Source organism: Eptatretus burgeri, chromosome 3 (genome assembly GCF_056783735.1).
Source record: "Eptatretus burgeri isolate ZD-2024b chromosome 3, Ebu_testis_v1, whole genome shotgun sequence".
Taxonomy (NCBI): domain Eukaryota; kingdom Metazoa; phylum Chordata; class Myxini; order Myxiniformes; family Myxinidae; genus Eptatretus; species Eptatretus burgeri.
Genome location: NC_140963.1, coordinates 106,853,193 through 106,866,976, shown reverse-complemented (window position 1 = coordinate 106,866,976; position 13,784 = coordinate 106,853,193). Strand labels below are relative to the sequence as shown.

The following is a 13,784-nucleotide window of genomic DNA, read 5'->3' as shown; positions in this document are numbered from 1 at the left end:
TGTAATAATGCTCCATTGTTCAAATCTTCAGGGCTTCACCTGTAACCCACAAACACAAATAATTAATTATACAGATATTTCTTAAAAATATATACATTACAAATGTGTCACATTTTATACTATATATATATATATATATATATATATATATATATATATATATATATATATATATATATATATATATATATATGTAACAAATGCAACCAGTTGCTTCGCTGATGGGAATATTAATGGGAGGGGGATTTTGGCAGACGTGATGCCCAGTTTAACGGCACACACATTGATGAATCGCCCTGCTTGTAAAACACCGGGATGACAGCTTATAACTTAGTCAGGATTCAAACCCAGGCGAGACAGCTTAGAGTAAGTGTGTGTACCTCTCGGCTCTCCTGCCATGATGTTAACGAAAGGTTTCTTATTTTTTTTGAATTTATCTATGTAGAATTGACCGCAGAACAACACGGGACCATCCCAGGCGAGTGGCCAATGGACATTGTTCAAGTCGATTGTTATACAGTATTCATTGACAGTGCAAATATTGTAGAGCACTCGCCAAGTGGCTTAAACACTGCAATTAAATGGTTGATAAGGATTGGCTCACTTGGCTCGCTTGGCTCGTGATTAGCAATCACTGAACTGTCATTAAACACACACCTCCCAGAGATGCCCAAAATATCAAATATATCCACAATAGATGATTGAACATTTTTTTAGTCGTCAGAACTGCTGCTAAGTTTGATTCTAGAGCCTAATATTTGTAATTCGGCTTAGTTTAAGAGATTTTCGCGGTTATCGCATGTGCGGAAATGAAATAAAGTAAGAAACCCTGGTGTCTTTGGGCATTTATAAGTATTGCGATGTATTTCGCGTTTCGTAGCTATGATGATCACGCATTTAATAATATGAGTGAGTCAAGTGAAAAACAAACTATTGTGAAGAAATCATTGCAGCCTGTTTCAAGTCAAGGCATGGTTGAGCAGGCCCCTAAAAAATGGTGGCTTCAGACCCCAGCAAGGTTACCCAGGATGCGCCTTCAGACCCTTTGAGAGCGAGGTGGCCGAGGATGTGCCTGATAAAGGATGTAATTAAATAAGGCCGTTAATTATCTTCAAAAGGGATTTTTTTTAATTAACCCAAACACCCAATTTTCATTCATGCACTTCCTTGGAGTTTTCTTAGTATGTATGCTAGGGTTGATGGTTTTGGAGTTATGGAGTACACACACACACACACACACACACACACACACACACACACACACACACACACACACACACACACACACACACACACACACACACACACACACACACACACACACTCATTAGTGTAGATGCCACACCCTGTATATACATAAGGACATACAAATAATCAAACCTCACATGAAAGTCAAGTTAGACAGTGTACTCTTATTGAGACGAGCAGATAGATATGTTCCTGGAATATTAATTTTCACAAATATTCATCTTCAGAGAAATTTATATCATCCTTATCTTTTTTTTTTTTTGTTTCTTCTTTTTAATCAAATTTGTATTGACAGACAGCAAGTTGATTATTATGCTAATTACTGTAGAAAATGTGCAAAGCAACACCCAAGAATTGGTGAGAATGTCGATGTGAAATTCTCATATTGCTCATTGCAGTGATGGAGCGTGACAAAGTGATGGAGAGGTTCTCAACATGGAACAATAGCATACACAGTCGTTGGAACAAAGATGAATGCTGCTAGTTAACAGAATTTTTTTTAATTAATGAAGTAGACTGCTTTCACTAAGGCTGTGGCAGTATCGGTGGAAAAAAAAAAAAACAACACACAAATTGAAAGATATTTGCTTGCCAGTAACATTGCGGAATGAAAATTACGATTTGATTTCAATTGAAATGGATGGAGACAGATTCAGATGGATTTAGCTGGATTGAAAGGCCCTCTGATGCACAAATATGATGAGATGATTATGATAATGTTGGTAAATCCCCCTCATTAAACCCCCAAAACAGCACAGTTTGTGGATCACAGAATCGACAAGCTGTCAGGAAAACCTTGAATTGAAAATTCGGAATTGCATTCCCCATGTTCGGTAAATTGCCGTGTGGTATGGCCAGCCAAAGGGAGTTCCTCTTTCAAAAATGTTCAGTAAAGCTGAACAGACTGAATGCATGGATGCTCTTTAACTGAATACTGTTTGGTTATAGTTTATGTCTGTTGCTTTTTGGGGGATGATGGGGAGGGGTAGGGAATGGTAGGGTGGAGGCTCATACATTCTCTTTTTTAAGGGTGATAATAATTTAATTGTTGTTATTATCATCATTATTTGTTTTTTGCAGTGATCTTTGGCTCAAAGTGGAGCTTGTACATGTATCACATGTTTGACTAAGACGGTATACATCAGTGTACTTTTACGTGAATTTCAAGGACATGAGTAGACAATGGAGAAACACATATAATGTGGGATTTGAACCTGGGTTCGTTGTATCACGAGTCAGAAACCAACTTTTTCTTGCAGCTTTTCTTTATCCTTCCACATTTTTTTTTTAAATTTTAAAACAATATTTGCTTTCTTAAACTGATTCCTTTTCCATTTTCGAAAAGCGAGAAACACACTAATAACAGACAGACGAAATAAAGACAAACATCAATACAAGTAAGTAGCATGCAAAATGATAAGGGTTCCGATAATGCTGCTGGAATGAATTGTTAAATGCATAATTGTAAACATGCAAAAAGGTAGCCATCAAAATACGAAAGGACATGGGAATAAAAATAGGATGGTAAGTATAAATGAGTAAAAGGACTGTAAAGGAGGGAAGATGAGAAAAATTTTTGACTAATGAAATCTATGTCTATCGATAATTCCGTGTGTGTGCGTGTGTGCGTGTGTGCGTGTGTGCGTGTGTGCGTGCGTGTGTGCGTGTGTGCGTGTGTGCGTGTGTGCGTGTGTGCGTGTGTGCGTGTGTGCGTGTGTGCGTGCGTGTCTGTGACCACTGTTTCTCGACAACCACTGGTCCGATCTAATTGAAACTTGCCAGGTATATTGCTGGGGACCTGAGTATGTGCCTTTTCAAGGTTTGATATTAATCGGACAAGTGGTTCCCAAGTTATGGCCATTTATTTACCAAACCAATGACAGGACACGTTGCTGCGTAGGCGTGGCCGATGGGGAAAGGGCGCCTTAGTTACCAATGACAGGACACCTTGCTTGGCATTTTGCACCCAGAGTATCTATCTTCTATCTGTCTATAATTCCAGCAATCTCTGTTTGTTTGCCTTTCAAAAGGTTTGAAATTAATCAGACAAGTGGTTCCCAAGTTATGGCCAAGTTCAAGCGCGTTCCCCATTACGGGTTACAACGTATGGACTTCCGGATAGTGATGACTTGCTGGATTATAATTTTCTCGATTTCTTATGCACATTTATAGATAAACACAATGCCCCAATCCAGTCATTGTTTACGAGAGCGAAGGAACCGCCTGTGTGGTTGTTTGAAGGTTTTTTTTTTTTTTTTTTTTTGCATGTACTGCCACGCACGTACGAGCACATGAGAGTGAAGGAACGGCCTGTGTGGTTGTTGTTTCTGGCACGTGGTTTTAATTTTTTTTATTTTTTCGGATGTGTCATCCCTCGGATGAATATTAAGCCGGGTGTCACGTGTCCTTGCACTCGTTGGTAACCATGAAAGATCCCAGGGTGTCTTTTCAAAGGGGAGGCGAGTTATCACTGGCACCCTGAACAAGTTCCAAATTCCTGCCCGAATGTGCAGCGGCACTACATCAGTGGCACAACCATGATTCAGAAAATTATTTAACTATCCGGCTGAATTCAAAATTTAATCCCAGCCTCATTTGCCAATAACAACATTTAGTTTTTGACCTTTTGATATTTTGCCATTTTCGTTTTCCCTGTCTTATTCCGATCAGTCACTGCGTACTGATGTTAAATGTATTTTGTTTGTTCATTGATCACAATGACTGCTTTCATTGCAAGTTTCAGTATTGACACCATTGATTGTGTGACTGTTTTGTTCCAGCATGCAGCATCCAGTAAAGACCTTAAGGCGGACCTCGTCGATTCCAGACGTCAAACATTTGCACATGACACTGATATTTGTTCTCGGGTAAACTGTTTCGGGTATGTTTATTTTCACTTTAATCTATTGCTGATGAGGAAGGATTTACTCCGTGGGGAAATTTTTAATTTTCAACTTTCAACTCTTACCACATACTTCCTACAATTGTATTATCCATGTTGTTATTATTATTATTATTATTATTATTATTATTATTATTTTTTCCTCTTTGGACCTTTTGACTTGCTGGAGTGAAACTCCACCGGCTCTGTGTTTAAGTTGTTGGAATGTTGACAAATATCTGTATGCATAATCTACCCAAAATGTGTTCATGAGAGCTTGCCGATTTACAACCAAATAAAAGAGTTGAACTCGGTTGTTTCACCAAATTTCAATCTTCATTTTCTTGAGTCCATGAAAATGCATTGAATAACCCACTCAGCATGACTATTTGCAATGTATAAAGGAGGATGTCCAGTGAAGTAAGTGGTTGAAAGACATTTTTGGAGATTAAAGAAGACAAGTTAACTTATTACAGCCCTTTCATTTTGGTAAAGTATAGTAACATCCTTGTAGAATGAATAACTAGTCTTGCTGTTGAAGGCTTGTGTCGATCTGTGTCGGTGGACGGGTTGAACAATTGGTGAAATCAAGAGAACTTTGAGGTATGCTAACTGGCCATCTCTTGCTCCGATGAAGGGTTATCGCCTGAAATGTCAGCTTCTCCTTGTTTCCCACGGCGGTTAGCATACCTCGATCAATGTTCTGTTGATTTCACTGACAGGAACATCCTTACGCACAATCCTACCTACCCCTATCAACCTTACCGAAGCCAACCCCCTTTCCTTACAGGTTGCAGTGTTTCCTTCCCACCTCTCTTCTTCTTATCCACTCATTTCCTTGCTTATTGTGTCCAACTGTTACTCCACTGCCACACACTCTTCATACTCTCCATCACTGCACTTTTCCATGAGCCTCAATCTTCCAGAGAAAAACTAAAATCAGATCGTTTGTGCGAAATGCTACAAACTCTTATAAAATGTTTGTTGTTTACTTATTTGTTCTTTGCAAACTATATTTCCTGTTTACATTTATTGTTAAGCCTGCTGTTGGCTTAGTAGTTCAGGTGGCTGGCTTGGGATCTTTGGGTCCTGAGTTTGAACCCTGTCATGAATTAACACCAGGTGGGGTTGACTCAGTCTGTCATCCTTCTGAGGTAAGCGAAATGAGCGTTAGTGTACTGATAATAGGGGCACTGCATCAGCGGCATAGCTGCGTCCCTAACCAATGATGCAACCAGCAGTCTCAAGGCTGCACACGAGAGTGTGTATATTTATTGTTTATCTATAATGTAAAAGTTAATTTGTTTTGTTTGTTTGTTTATAAACACTTCAAAAACTACTGAACCAAATATAACCAAATTTTGCATAAGGGTATCCCAAATATGGTTTGTCTTGGAAGCATATCTGGGGGAGGAGGTTCAGCATAGGTGGAAGACCCCAGTTCTCTCGATATAAATGTGTATGATACAGTGCCATCTGGTGATGTCTGGTATTACAAATAGTCTTGGAGATGAAAGTTTAAACAACTTGACTATATACATTTCAGTGATGTTGAAATATGAGTGAGAATAATTTGAAATTTTCAAAATGTTTAATTTCACTCATTTTAAGTGAAGGTTAAAACCAAAGCATCCAACACTGATCTTCACAGCGAAGTGGATGTGATATTATTATTATTATTATTATTATTATTATTATTATTATTATCATTTTTTAATGCTGCCAATGACGAAGTCACTGGAGGCATTATGCTTTCAGGTTGTCCGTCCTTCCGTACGTACATATATATGTCCGTCCATGCTAATTTTCTCGATTTTATCTGCAACTGTTTATCCGATTGACACAATTTTCACCATAGGTGTGACTACTCATGTGGAATGTTCAATTGATAATTATGTCATTGGCTATGTTGGAAAAAAGGAAAAACATTGGACCTCTGTATCTCCAAAACTGTGGAATAGCTCCTGACAAGGTGGAGAGCTTTCTTTCAAAACCTCGACTCAAATTCTGTAAACAGTCCAAACGGCATCAGCCCACGTGTCCTAAAAACCTGCTCTGCTGCTCTTGCTCACTGTCTCTCTGTTCTATTCACCCTCTCATTTGCTCAAGGTCGTCTTCCATCAGCTTCGAAATCAGCAAACATTACCACTCTGCATAACATAGGTGCAAAAACAGATCCCTGCAACTACAGACCAATCAGCCTTTTCCCAATCATCAGCAATGTTATGGAATCCGTCTTTGCTTCCGACATTAAATCCTTCCTCTTCTTGAATGGCTTCATTTACGATCATCAATTTGGATTCAGACTCGGTCACTCTACCCTGAATGTGCTGATTCTGCTCACCCAACACTGGATGGAGATCCTCAATGCCAGACATGAAATCAGAGCCATCTCCCTCGACATACTCGACTGTATTGTGTGCTTTTGACATGGTCTGGCACCCTGCCCTGCTCCCCATACTCTTCCCATGGTATCGAAGGGCATCTCCACTCATGGCTCGCAGGTTTCCTCTCCTGTCGCAGTCAACGTGTGGCCCTAAATGGAATTCTCTCATCCTCTCTTCCTGTCCAGGCTGGAGTTCCTCAAGGCAGCGTTCTGGGCCCTGTTGTTTTTCTGGTTTTCATCAATGAACTCTCTGACTGGAAAATCCTCTTTATCTCTTTGCTGATGACTCCGCCTTTTGTCGCACCATCTGTCATCCATCATATCGGCAAGCAGCAGCTTCTTCTCTCACTGCAGATCTGGATAAAATCTCAAACTGGTTCAACACATGGAACATGTCTTTCAATACTAACAAATCTCACACTCTCACTATGTCTCTCAGAAAGGACCATTTGGAACCCCCCCCCCCCCCCCGATTTACTTTCTCGACAATCCTCTTGAAGAAGTCCTTTCATTCAAGCTTCTGGGTCTCACTATCTGCCATGATCTTTCCTGGGAAAGCCATATTTACAAGCTGGCCTCCAAAGCCAGTCGTTGACTGGGCATCCTCCATCGTACAAATTCCTTCCTTGACACACCTGACACACCACTTACATAGCTTTCGTCTGCAGCCTCATGGAGTACTGCTCTCTCCTTTGGGCTGGTGCTCCTGCCTCTCACCTTTCTCGGCTTCACGCTGTGGAAACCAAGGCATTTAGGATCATTGGTATATCCCACGATGAGGCTGAAGGTTTGGGTCTCTCATTCTCTCACCGTAGGCAGGTCGGTGGTCTTTCTGTCTTCTACCGTCTCCTCTCCGGCCTGCCGCCCCCTGCTCTGTCTGAGATATGTCCCCCACCCATATTTATGCAGGGCGCTCCAGGTCCACCAGCAACCCCTTTCTGGTAAAACTACCAAAATCAAGAATCACTGTTCGCATTCACTCTTTCATTCCTCTTTTTTTCCTGCCTTCTCCCACACTCTCTTCAATCCCATTCTTCCCTCCAGGTCTTCAAAGAAGCTGTTCACCACCACCTCTTATCTTCCCCCATCCAAAACCATGATCTTTTCTACCCCCGCTAATCCACCCTTAAGCCAAATCCTTCAAATTCCCTACTTTCCTTCCTGAAAGTGCCTGTCGTGTAAGGACCTGGAAGTTCCTGTAGTGTCCATCTTGTTTACCCCATGTACCCCCACCCCATCCCTCTCCCTTCCACAGATCTCCTCATGTCTCTGTTCCACACTGTTTTTTCCTTCCCTCTCCTGTCCCTCTTGTCTCCTGCTCCCCTTATGGTATGTTCTGTGTGTTAGCTCTCATATGAGCCTCGACAGTGCATACAAAAAAGAAAAAAAGCAACTGCTCCTTGGAAAAAATAAAAATAAAACCTTGGCACATGTCAAGTCCTCTCCATGAGAAGTACATGTGATATGGGCATATATATATATATATATATATATATATATATATATATATATATATATATATATATATATATATAGTTGATGAAGTCATAACTGCATACGTCGAACGCTTTAACCGATCAGTATGAAAAATTTTGAGGGTCATCTCGGGCTAAATTAAACGAGGGGGGAAAAATTGATGATGTCACTGGTCATGTGGTTTGGCAGCCATTACTTTTAACATGAAAACCTTCAAAAATCTTCTTCGAATCGGCTTGTCAGATCGAGGCGAAACTTCACCCACATGTTCTCCAAGCCTTGGGGATATCAGGGTGTTCACAAACAATTGATAGATCACATGGTCTGGCAGCCATATTGGATTGAACAGAAAATCTTAAAAAAATTATTTCTCTTGAACCACTGCATCGATCGAAGTGAAACTCACAATTATGATATAGTAATGATGGGGAAGGTGTGTTTTAAATTTCAACCTGGATGGACACATGGTTTGGCAGCCAGAATTATTTAATTTTTTAATCTGTCTTCAGGGATTGAAGTAAAACTAGGTGCAAGTACTGTATATATAATGATGTACTAATGTGTGTGGAGGCATATCCGTTGACATCGTGACGTCGAAGAGTGCCGTTGTAGGTTTTTTTGAGCACCATATGTAAGCAACAAGGTTGGTTGATAAAGATGGGAGGCAGAATGGCCTCGAGGTATGCACACTCACCTCTAAGCTGTCTAGCCTGGGTTTGAATCTTGGCCCAGCTAAAAACTCATCTGGTGCTTCCACAGGCAGGGTGTGTGCCATCATTAAACTAGGTGTCCCGTCTGTTGGCATTAGCTGGTGGACGTTAAAGATCCCACGGTGTCCTTCGCACAGAGTCGGTGAGCTATCGCCACTACCCTGGCCAAATTACAAATCCCTGCACTCACCTTAGTCGAATGTCAAGCCCGGCCAGCCGGTTCATGAACAACTTCAGCCAAGCTTCCCCCATCCAAACCTGCAAAAACATACTGTCGGCATAATTATGGCCATTAAGAAGAAGAAGTTGGCTATTTAGAAGAAGAAGAAGAAGAAGAAGAAGAAGAAGAAGAAGAAGTTGGCTGATGAAGGTGATGTTAGCCGACTTCCGAGCAGATGGATGATGTCCTCGGGCAAATGATAAAGTGAATAGAGCAGAATGTTTGAGGTATAACATGTTGTCTTCCGATTAAATCTGTCAGCGAAGCCATGGGTAAAAACTCCTTTTAAAACTATAAAAGTCATCTGACTTTTTTTTCTCTCTCTCTGTACCTTTGGGTTTTTGAAAAAAATAAAACAAGGAAACAAGGAAATCCAACGCAAGTGGAGGCCATCAGCCCACCATGCCTGTACGAACACCACACCAACCCATCTACACAAGATCCAAGGAAGAAAATGCAAAAAAAAAGTTTTTAATCTGGTGAGCACCAGTTAGGAAAAAGTTAGGAAAAAGCAAAACAGTGGCTTTTTCCTAACTCACTTGTACTTTGTTTTAACCAATTGAAGGTGAGTTCTGTCTAAAAGCAATGCCCCTGTTCTAGTTTACTCCCTTTAAAATTATTTTATTATTTTCTAATCCGAGCAGAGTTCTCTGTTGGTGTAAAAATCGTGAATGCGAGAGCGTTCCATGGAGTACCCGTATCGTGGGAGAAATATTTGCTATTATTCCGTATTTGGTGAAATATCTTCTGTTGGCTGCTTGGATTTTCTCTATCGACTTTATACATCTTGTGACCCAAGCACGGGGAGATAATTTTCAGATTATGAAGTTGGCAGAAACTCATTTCTCCCTTTACAGCTCGACGTGATCTTGATCTTATCGCTGTTTTGCAGTGAAATTCCAAAGGTTTTTCAAACATTTGTTTTCTTTTCCACTTCTTGTTTGTTGTTGAATAATTAAAGCAAAAGAGAGGAATGGTGAAAATTTGAAAATTTTGATCTTGCATAGATATGATTATAAAATATAACATTGACACAATTACCATGAGACGAGTTGTTTTTGTGAAAATATATATCTTCTCTCTTACTTGTATGTATTTATTTATTTATCGCTGTGCAAATTAGGGGTAGCATGTCAGAGTACATGGCCCTTTGTCTCCTTTATAAAGTCAACAGGATGGCCAAGAGCAGGGTTGTCAAATACATTCACCACTCGCCACATGTGGCAATTTTTTTCTATTTATTTTTATTTTTTGTTGTTTTATTTAATTTTTTATTTAATTTTAAAATTAAACAGTTGCGTTGGCACATCAATCGTCAGATGGCGGTTGCCCGTACACCCAATATTATTCTGAGCTAATTCTATGTTGACAAAGGTTAAATTGCTATTTTTTAAATTACTCGAGAACAAATGACTTCCATTAACCTGACAGCAATACCTGCAGATATCAGTGATCTATCTGACCGGCACCCAGTCGTTTTAATATTCAAATCTATAATAAACTTCTACTTTTATCTCCACCCACTGAATGTGGAAGGAAGTTGTGTTTTCACTTTTCATTCATGACTGCCTGTGTGTCCGTTTGTTAGCAGGATATCTCAAAAGGTTGTCGATGGCTTTGTACCAAACCTGCTGGGTGGATTGCTCATGAAACAAGGACCAATTGATTAGATTTTGGTGAAGATTCAAATCCGATTCCAGATCCTGGAATTTTTAAATGTGTTTCTTTATCATTGAGAGGTGAGAACAAAATGATATTGTTACGGCTGTGGAAATTCGCAGAACACCATATAGGTCCTTAGTTCAGTTATGCTGATAAGTCCGTGTTCAGTTAGATTTCCCCACCGTTGTCTAATGGGAATTATTAATGTCACCCGGGCTGTGATCTTTGAGTTAGCCGTTTTTCTTTTACTATCGTTATTTTGGACCAACCGCCATTACTTCCACCACAAAGCGCCACCAACCACAACAACCATGATCACCACAACCACCTTCTCGTCAACCGCCAACATCCCCACAGACAACGAACAGCCACCTTCACAACAACCATCTTAACCACCACCGCCCAACCACACCACCCTCACTACCACCATGAACGCCAGCCTCACCACCCTCACGACCAAAACAAACGCCAGTCACACCACCAACAAGGCCACCACAAAACGCCAGCCATGCCACCATAACGCCAACCACACCACCACCGCATTTCCACCTCAGCACGGTTGCAAGAAGCTTGGCATTCATCGGGGGAGAACGGACGACGGCCTCACCCCTCCCCCCAACGACAAACACGTGCGGAAAAAACGAAAGCTATGGCAAAGGCAAAAGAAAGGCCCCGATTCGGTGAGCAAAAAGCCCTGCTTCTGGAAGCTTTGCATGCGTGCTGAAAGGGAGGGGGCGAGTGGGAGGGCGAAGGCCATGGTGTTAAAAGCGAGCGCTGAACGCAGCGAAGTGTGTGTGTGTCGTCGAGGAGAACCGAGTGGAGGTCGTCGAGAAGCGAGTGGAAGTCATTCGGTGGAGGTCTGGTCTCGTGTGAGAGTGTGGAGTTGTGGGTAGCCGCGCTGGAGTCTGGGGTCCCCGCAGTCGGTGAGGAGCTGGAGAGGGTCCAAGAGGGACGCCCAAGCAAGTCACCATGAGGGTGGAGGTAACCTGCGGCGGCCTCTTGGAGTTCCTTCGGTCAACCAAGCTCCTTGGACATAAAGACCCTAAGGGGTCCAGTCTGACCCCCTTGTCTTTAAGGGGGTCTTTTCCTTGCTTTTATTTGTGTGGAAGTTGTGGCGCCGTGTCCCGTTAAGTGGAGAAACTGTTAAGTGACTGTACATGATTAATTATAGATGGTTGTAGCACTTCGCCTTGTTCGCGTCTTGATCTCGTCCCGCATTCATTACAAATCAACTGCATGCGTGTTTCACCAATTTATTGCTTGATTGTATACGTGTGGGAAATAATAAATGTGCTTATTTGAATGTGAACCTGTTCGTCGTGTCATTTTCCCCATTGAAACGCCATATTGCATTTCGGAATGGTAGCGGGCTTTTTAATAGCCGATAAAAGAATCGGGTCCAGCGAGGCCTCGTGATAACACCCCGCTCGGTTATCCTAGAACGGAACGAACCGCTTAAGCGGTTCATGTCCGAGCAGACCTCGCTGAGGTGCGGTCTCTCGGTAGGCTGCCCGTGCGAATAATTAGGTATATCGACAATTCGGCGATTGACCCTGTCGCGCGCCGGTAGAATATTGACGAGGCCGTGGTGTGCGCTTGGAGCACACCCGTGACTGGTTTTCGGCGTTGTTCCGGAAAGTCGCGACTGAATTGTCCGTCCGGTGGGCGTACGGCCGCGATTCGGCTAAAAAGTGGCTGTCCGCACGCCGGCGGGCGCGAATTCGTAACAATCCATTTGATATTTTTTGGACTGGACCGATCAGGATTCCCAGATATTGTTAATGATTCCAAAGACGTTTGGAGACGATGCTGTGAAGTGGAAGAGGAGGAGGTAGGAAACGTGACAGACACCGTCATTTCATTCCCGTAGGTAATTAAGCTGTTTCACCATGTTGATTTATAATTATACCAACCAGTTTTATAAGGATACCAATACATTTTTAAAATAACTTTTCCTTTTAATGCGGATTCTGTAACCGTTTAGTTATATTTAATGGTAATTCATATTCCCACATCAAAGGGTGGAGGAGCTCCTTGTGAGCCAACGCTCATCCATATCTGGTGCCCAGCTGTGTCTGCAGATGTCCTGTAGTTGCGTTACCTTTTTCTATGAGGTTGGTGGCAGGATTTTCACTTCAGCCACCGTAAAACACTTCATTCTGCAACACACAAAACTGAAAACCCACTCTGTGGGAGTACCTCCTGTGCAGGATATGTTACTATCCCTAACCTTTGCAGTGCAGCTTACCAGATGACAGGATTGGGGCAAAGACTTTGGGACCCCCATTCTTTGAAAATGGGAGGAAAAGCACGGGGTAACCTTCCTGGGTCAGGTTGTGGTGGTGTGTCGGGGTGGTGCTGAGGTGTCGTCCACCAGACTGCAGTTTCTTTTGGTTAACCTGAGGCAGTCCCTTTGGATCGGTGCCTGAATGTCCTCACTCGAAGAGATGATGATCACCTGTCTCGGCTATCATCTGGGCTGCAGCATTTGAATATCATCAGTGTTGCAGCACTCTCTGAGGTTCAGAGACCGAAGAGTGAGGAGATCATGGCGGGTGGTTACACCTTCTACTGGTCTGGTCGCTCTGATGGTTACCATGCCCAAGGAGTTGCTACAGCTGTGTCCAATAAGCTGATTCCCATGATACTTAAGGTAACACTGGTCAACAAGCGTATTATGCAACTGAGGATTCATCACTCCTTGGGTGTCATTTCCCTGGTCTCTATACATGCTCTGACTGAGGTGAGTGATATCACAGTGAAGGAGTCATTCTATGCTGTGCTCGTGTCTGTGGTTAATGAGTGCCCCAGGTGAGGTACTCTTCTAGTATTGGTGGATTTCAATTCATTGACTGGCACTGATGGGGATGTTTATGAGGCATGTATTGGTCCCCATGAGTCTGGAACTGTGAACCAGAATAGCACCAAGTTCCTTGACTTTGCAAGAAATCGTGGACTTGGAGTGGTTACTTCGTGGTTGAAGCGCCCACAGGCTCATCACTGGACTTGGTATTCCAATGCTGGGGGTGTGGCAAAGGATATTGACCATGTGCTCCTTGATGATCACTGGGGATGGTTCAGAACTGAAAGGTCTACCAGAGTGCTCAGTTCTTCAATACCGACCACTTGCTTGTTGTAACAACTCTGAAGTTGCAGCTCAAATCTGGGAGAATTGTACCATCCCAGCCGAGGCTGGATGTT

At 42.2% G+C, this 13,784-nt stretch overlaps 1 protein-coding gene across 7 annotated transcripts in view; it reads left to right on the top strand.

Annotated features, from left to right (window-relative positions):
• ULK3 (unc-51 like kinase 3) overlaps positions 1–13,784 on the top strand; it is a 109,852-nt gene that overhangs the window by 55,391 nt on the left and 40,677 nt on the right. For 4 of the 7 annotated variants that reach the window (XM_085874855.1, XM_085874850.1, XM_085874851.1 and 1 more), the window contains one exon: positions 4,029–4,456. In XM_085874855.1, coding sequence (XP_085730981.1) covers positions 4,029–4,045 — 17 coding nt within the window. In that variant the 3' untranslated portion in view covers positions 4,046–4,456. Of the gene's footprint in view, positions 1–4,028; positions 4,457–9,289; positions 9,401–10,509; positions 10,661–13,784 lie in introns of those variants that run through there. The other 3 variants (XR_015056459.1, XR_015056461.1, XR_015056460.1) reach the window with 3 other exon arrangements.